General features: G+C 48.3%; 1 protein-coding gene across 2 annotated transcripts in view; it reads right to left on the bottom strand.

Moving 5' to 3' along the window:
- Nucleotides 1–801: 801 nt before the first annotated feature.
- LOC142891580 (nuclear receptor subfamily 2 group F member 6-like) overlaps nt 802–7,086 on the bottom strand; it is a 7,981-nt gene continuing 1,696 nt past the window's right edge. Inside the window, exons 3-5 of one of the 2 annotated variants that reach the window (XM_076031216.1) lie at nt 4,195–4,523; nt 3,838–4,084; nt 802–3,102 (exon numbers count right to left, since the gene is read on the bottom strand). In XM_076031216.1, the coding sequence (XP_075887331.1) occupies nt 2,828–3,102; nt 3,838–4,084; nt 4,195–4,523 (851 nt within the window). In that variant the 3' untranslated portion in view covers nt 802–2,827. Of the gene's footprint in view, nt 3,103–3,837; nt 4,085–4,194; nt 4,527–7,086 lie in introns of both variants that reach the window. The other variant, XM_076031215.1, reaches the window with a different exon arrangement.

The following is a 7,086-nucleotide window of genomic DNA, read 5'->3' as shown; positions in this document are numbered from 1 at the left end:
GCATTGGCAGGCGGTGTCCAGCAGGGAGAGCATGGAGATCCTGTTGATACCAGCCTCATCTCACTTTGATCCATTACTGCCCCCTATTGGTAACCTACTCTGATAACTCTGCACTATGGAGGAAGTGCAACGTCTACTCGTGATCCCGCACCGTCAGATGAAGCGTGTTTTCAAGTCACAATGTGCCATAAAAGGAAAAGGAAAACCCACTGAGAAACACAATTTATCCTTTAACTTGCTTGATTTAGTGTGTGGTGTCTTCAGTCGAATCTTATTGTTCCCTTCTCACCATCGTCTACCACTATTTGCGTTTGCATGAAATGCCTTTCTATTCCTTCATAACTGTACTCAAGTGAATTTCATCCATGTAACATGTTTTTAGATGTGAAATGAATCATAACATGTTTTTCTTTATAGATCTCCTAGTGCTATTAAAGTGAACGTGTATAGTATAATCAGTGTACAAGTAACACCTGTCGTCATGTTCTATATTTAGTGATTACTTTGTGATGAGATTTAAAATATATATATATATATATGGTCAGTGTCTTAAACACCTCAAAACACTCCAGGGGCTTTGCAGCAGACCTGGGAGGGCTGCTTTTTAATAAATGAAATGTAACTGTAGCTAAATAAATAAATAAATAAATAAATGAATATAAATTCAGTTCCAGTGTATCTGTGCACTGTACTTTCAGCTCACCTGGGGCAAAACAAGTGTGAGTTGGAAAGCCTGGACTTGGTCCTTCCCGGAACAAATACAAATACTTTCCAGTGAGTCTAAATAACGAGTCGGTCGTCTAAACTCTCTCCTCACTTTAATTTTGGCATCAACATAGAAACATGCATCTTTCAAACATCAACATAATGCTACACGCAAAAAAAAAAAAAAAAAAAAAAAAATCACTAGAATTTATGTTCCGACAAACAACACAAAGTGATTCAAGGACAGTGTGATGGGCTGATGCTGAAGATGTCCGAAATCATCAGGATTAATGACAAAAACTCTTCTCCTGCGGAGGGGGGGCGGGGGGGATGGGCTCATTTCAGTCTTTAAAATTCTACTTTAAAAGGTTAAGAGTTGAATGGTGGTGCATAGACGTCATTCTGCTCAGTATCAGCCGGACCAGAGCACTGATAGTGGCACTTTTAGGGTTTCAAACACCATCACAGCGAACACACTGTGCCATATCTCCACCTTCGTACAAGGACACAAGGACATGCTGTTCTTTGTAACTAAATTGCATCGCCAGTGTACCTCCCTCCCCTGTCTGCAAACATTACAAATAAGCACGCTTCAATGTGCAGCTCGGGGAAAAAGGCTCAGTTCACCCAGAATGTGAACCGAGTGTCTTTACCTTTTTCCAAAGAAACATAAACAGGCTGGCGTTATTATTCTGCTACCCAGTAGTGCGTCTTGTGACTCTACTGGGTAGCCTTTATCTCGCTACCGCTACCGACAATCATCGATGCCCTTGTGATAACAGAGTACCTTGCATAAGAACCATCTTCATCTGAAAGTGACCTCAGTCTCTCATTGGGCTGTGCTTGAACAGTGCTTTAAAAAAAAAAAAGAAAAAAAAAAGGGGGGGGGGGCTTAAATTGGGGTTGGGGAAGGGGGGGGGGGGCATCAAACTGATCCCACTGACTTTATAAAAGCAGAGGAAACCGCATTTGGTTTTTCCGGGACGAAGACAGAAAAGCCTTGCCACTATTCTGGTGACCACTCACACCAATACAATAAAATAAAATAAAATAAAAAATCACACTTTTTAAACATTCTCTCACAGTTTGGCCAACGGCTGATGGAGATACGACACACTGGGGGAGGAGGGGGGGGGGACACTACAGCGTGACCTTGATCCCTTTGTTGTTTATCTTTTGCACAAGAATATACAATCTTTGTCTTGGCTGTACAAAAATATGAGGTAATGATGTTTGATGAGGGCGTGACTTGTGAAAAACCAGGGTGTGTGTGTGTGCCTTCGCCTCCGCTTGATGTTTGTCACATTTTAAAACAAATGGTTGAAAAACAAACAGGAATTGTGGTTAAGCTAACCTCGCGAGTCATTTGAAAACTCACATCAAAATTAATTGGAAAAACTGTGTCTTTGTGTGTATATATATATATACACACACACACACATTTATGAAAGTAAACCTTGTAGGTGTGTATGTGTGGCCTGGGTGTTACATGCTAAGCTAAGCAGCTTCATGGCAACGCAAGGACAGAGCACAAATTGTTGAACCATTGTCACGAACTTACCCATGAGTCCCTTCAAATGCACTTCCCCAAGTTGCGTCAAGTGGTCACGACCCACAATGGCATTCAGCATTCGTGTCTTTGAATTCAAACGCAGCTAGCTGCATTTTGGGGTCTATGCGATTCGCACATTGGAGCGGTGACGGGAGGAAGGACTCCACCTGGTGGACACGGAGGGAAGGGCAGCACGACACGGAACCTGGTTTCACGCCCAGTCAGGTGAGGGTGAAGTGGGAGGAGGTAGTACAGGCACGCGGCCAGGTGTTCCAATCTTCGAGTCAGTCAAAGCCCTGCTTTTTTTTTTTTAATTATTACTATTATCATTATTATTATTATTTTTGGCCGGAATGAGACAGATCACACAAAGTCAGAGCAACATGACAAAGCCGCAAAGACAATGTTTGTTCGTTTCCCTGGAGAAAAAAAAAAAAAAAAAAAAAAAAAAAGCAGCAGCTTTTGGTCGTCGACTTCCGAACTTCCGTTACAGGGTATCGATTGAGGGATCGACCTCGTTTCCCGGTCACTCCGACCCCGCCGCGGGACTCGCGGGGTCTGTGGGGGCGCTCACGGTCCCGCCGCGTAGGGCCAGCTGATGGAGTTCCCCGACAGCTGCATGTCTCGGATCAGCGTCTCTATGGGGGTCTTGCCCACCAGTCGCATGAAGAAGAGCTGCGAGATGAGGCTGGCCGGCACGGTGCGCAGAGACGGCAGGCGCAGCAGCAGGCGGCCGAAGCGCTGCGGCTGGTGCGGGTAGTGGATCCTCGTGTACTCCGTCAGCGCCACCTGGACCTTCTCCTGCAGGGACTCGACGTGGGCGGGGTCGGTCAAGCCACTCGCGTCTGGAAAAGGAAGCGGAGGTAAGGTCAATGGCGGCGGCTGGTCAGTAGGGGGCGATAGGGCGCCGCCTCTACCGTTTTCTGACGTTCGTTTCAATTCTGAAAGTAACTATAAACTCTTATCTAAAAAAAAAAAGGTGTCAATTCGCAAAAACGTAGACAAAAGTATTGTTTTTGATTAAATTTCTCCCTGCTCGTTAGTGCTGATAGAAAATCAGTCAGTCGATTAAATAAATCAAAAACCAAGACACATAAGAATGAATACAATCTGCGCCATTGAATCCGATGCCTGAAGGGTGATGAAGATATTGCCCCAAGCCGAGTGTGCCATATGTTGACCTGACCACACACACACACACACACACACACACACACACACACACACACACACACACACACACACACACACACACACACACACACACACACACACACACACACACACACACACACGGTGTATGACTCAACAGGTCTGGCAAAGCAGTCTTAGTTACTTTACTCTAGCGGTTTACACGGAGCCAAGATAGCTTGCTGACTGACCCCCTTGCTCATGTTGTCCGGTGTTGCAAGTAAATGTACACCTTCAGTGAGGTCAGAGGTCAGGCTATAAGCCAATTTAAAGGCTGTGTGTCGACACCTGGCATCAGTTTGCAGACGCCCACATGCAGCAGCAATCAGAACGACGACAACGCTAAACAGAAAAAAAAAAAAAAAAAAAAAAAACTTCACTCGACTCACCAGAGGAAAAGAGTGCGATGGCTTTGAGGCAGCTGTACTCGGCCGTGTCCACCTGCAACCTGTTGAGCCTGTCCACCTGGTCCTGGAACACCCTGACCTGGTCCATGAAGGACACCACGCGCTCGGCGGACATGGGCGACGAGTGAAAGCCAGCGGCGGCCAGCAGGGGGGCCATGTGTATGGGCAGAGCAGACTGGGCCGCGTTCAGGATGAACAGCTCGCTCCAGCTCAGCCTCAACAGCGCCACCTGCAGGGTTGTTTGCAAGATGTTGGTAATGAGTCCCAACGGTCCGAGATAGAGACCAGACCAATCTCGAGTACTTCAACGCTACATGCAGGCTGATGGTTCGAACCGACCTGTTCCGAGACCGGCAGCTCCGGGAAGTACGGGATGTTCCGGGCCCACTCGATGGTGCTGAACAGGAGGCGGGCAGCCAACTCGCAGATGCTGTCGATGCCCAGGACGGGCGACCCGCTGCTGGCCGCCTGCATCTGGGCCTGGCTGTAGGGGGGGCCGTAGCGGCTGTTTGGGTACGGCTCAGCCCGGACCAGCTGGGTTATGAGCTCCGACGTCTGGCCGTTGTAGTATTCGGACCCGATGTGACTGGGCATGGCGGCCCCGGCACCAGCTGCTGCGGGGTTGGGACTGATCCCTTGGTGGGACGGAGGGATTCGGCCCCGCTGGACTGCTGCAGGAAGACACACTGAGAATCAAATGGGGCCAAACCGCTGTTGTTGCATGAGAAGGTGCGTCCAAACTTTTGACTGGATACAATGAGCAGTACCTCGGAGTCACTACAGAACTCACTGGCAGTTCAGACAGAGTGTACTGGTACAGAGGGGAAAAAAGCAAACTGGTAGAGGGAAAATTCGCATCCGACCCGTCATGACCCGGCTCACGCAATCACAGCAGCACCACGGAAATGTGCAAACAAAAAGCTTTCTGGAGGCCCGGGCTCCGATCGAAACCACCCCAGTTAGACGTTGACAGTGCGAGATGTGGGGAACTCCGCGGCGTCGGTAGCGCGAGGTGTGCGGCCGCGTGTCATTGCACCAAACTACGCATGTTGGCGCACCTGTAGGGGAGCATCAGAGAGAGAGGCCGACGGCGGCTTAAATAGAGCCGCCGCACAGGAAGCAGGTGTGTCGAGTCAGTCATTAGGACACCCACAGGGTGACAAAATCCACGGGGGCGTTGCGCATCGTTGACAGCAAATGTTGACTGAAAGAATAAAGATGTGGCCCAGTGTCTTTGTGTGTCGGTGGGTTCTTTCTCAATCAAACAGGTTTTTCAAGGGCTTTCTCCCCCCGGAGAATGAGCTGTCATGTTGGATTTGTTCACTGCGTGTTTAACGGATGTTAGTTTTGGAGAAGGGAGTTCACGTCGGAGGCTTTAGAAGGACAACTCGTGACTTGTTGGAGAGTTTGTGGCCTTTACTTCTTCAAATAGAATCTTAACTACTTGAAGAGGAAACAGGGGAAACGAGAGGCGTTCTTTGCTCTAACGACAGACAGATAAGCCCCATTGAACGGAGCGTGTCCCTGACGGCAAGGTCGTGTTCTTGTGTAATAATCATTAAAAAAAACAAAAAAAAACAACAACAACAACAACAACGACAAATTGATGAGAATCCAGGCTGCGCCGTCAGAGCGGCCTTTTCACGTGACACAAAAGCTGCATTCACTGTGCGGCGGGCTCGTTGGAGCGACCGCCCGGCCTCGCTGAACCTGAAGGCCTCGTCTCCTCGGTTGCTCCTCTGTTGCTCCTCTGTCGTTCTCTGCCTTTCAGTGCTTTGTCTCAGCAGCATCCAATCCATGACAACTTCACTTGGAAATCGATTTAAAGACAAGGGTACAAAAAAAAAAAAACGTGATAAAGAAAAATGTTCCTGGCACTCGAATGGGGCGGCGGCTCGAATGTGCAGGTTTGGATTATTTGAAGCCGTTTTAGTTTTTAAATCATGTGCAGTTTAGTCAGTTTTTTTTTCTTTTCACGGGGCAAAAAAGTCAAAACATTTTCAGCTCAAACAATTTTTTTTTTTTTTAACTTTCTTTGGACAATTGCAAATCCCAACCACACGTTTGCTTGCTCGTCCTGTGATCGAGACGCTTATTTATTAGGGTGTGTGTGCTGTTTCAAACGGCTGCGTGTCATCAAAGTAACAACAATGTTGTGCTTTGAGGACTCACGACGTCGGGAGAATGACGTCGGGTCAACTGCTGATCATTTGACTCCAACGCAGGTGAGAGTATCGCTGCGGCCGCCGGGGCCCTCGCGGCAAAACGCTCTGCCCGTCACACTTCCGAGATTTGAGCGGCGGCGTCCTTCTGAGTTGCGCGTTTTCCCAGAGCCAGTTAAAAAGGTGAAAAAGACTTTTCCAGGTAGCGTGGAAAAAGCGTCGGGGGGGGGGGCCTTTCGTCACGGCCACGCTCGGCGCGGTTCATTAATAACCGCTCCCAATATAACCTGTGACATACTGTCACCTCAGTCCGCATTATGTATGGGGCGGCTGCGCGGTATCCACTGACACAGACCGAAATACACTGCATGCTGAGGCTATAGGTGGCCGGCGGGGGGGGAGGGGCGGAAGTGGTCGGAAGAGGCTTGCGAAGGGAAAGTAATGATTCCAGACAGGAATTTTAACCCAGTTCAATGACAACCCATGGGGCCCTCTGTGAATTTGCCGCCTCGCTGCTGTTGTTCTTCTTTTATTTCTGTTGTGCAAACGGGGGAAACCCTCTTCCGGTCCTGCTCCGGCCCCGAAGCTGAAACAGCTGCCGGGGAGTTTAGTGCCGAGGTGAAAACATGCGTTGGTTGACAGTATAAATATTGTGCTTGGATTTGCTGGCAAATGTCGCTGGCTGATGTTGCACTCGAGAACCCGCCAGCCGGTTGGATTCTTTGGATTTTATTTATTTATTTATTTTACCGAGTTGGTAAAACTTTGTCGTTTCTCTTTATTTCCCCGAGCACACGGAACCAGTTGTACTGTGCTGTGTGCGACCGCTATCTTTTCCCCCTCTTGTACGCTTTCACTTTTGTATCCGACGGCCTCCGACAGCTCTTTTCGGCTCCTTCCACAGAGACAAGGCTGCTTGTTATTATTATTATTATTTATTTTTTAATTTTTTAAATCCTTTTTGGAGGATCAGAACAAGGTTCCATTAGACTGATATCAGGACGTTGCTGTCACATATCAGGCTGATTTTGCCAAAGGTGCGTTACCTTCTGACGCACACCTCCAGCAG

This window comes from Nelusetta ayraudi, unplaced genomic scaffold (assembly GCF_046127955.1).
Source record: "Nelusetta ayraudi isolate G7.1 ecotype Tasmania unplaced genomic scaffold, CSIRO-AGI_Nayr_v1 ptg000032l, whole genome shotgun sequence".
NCBI classification, from domain to species: domain Eukaryota; kingdom Metazoa; phylum Chordata; class Actinopteri; order Tetraodontiformes; family Monacanthidae; genus Nelusetta; species Nelusetta ayraudi.
This window is presented reverse-complemented; position numbering and strand designations above follow the sequence as displayed.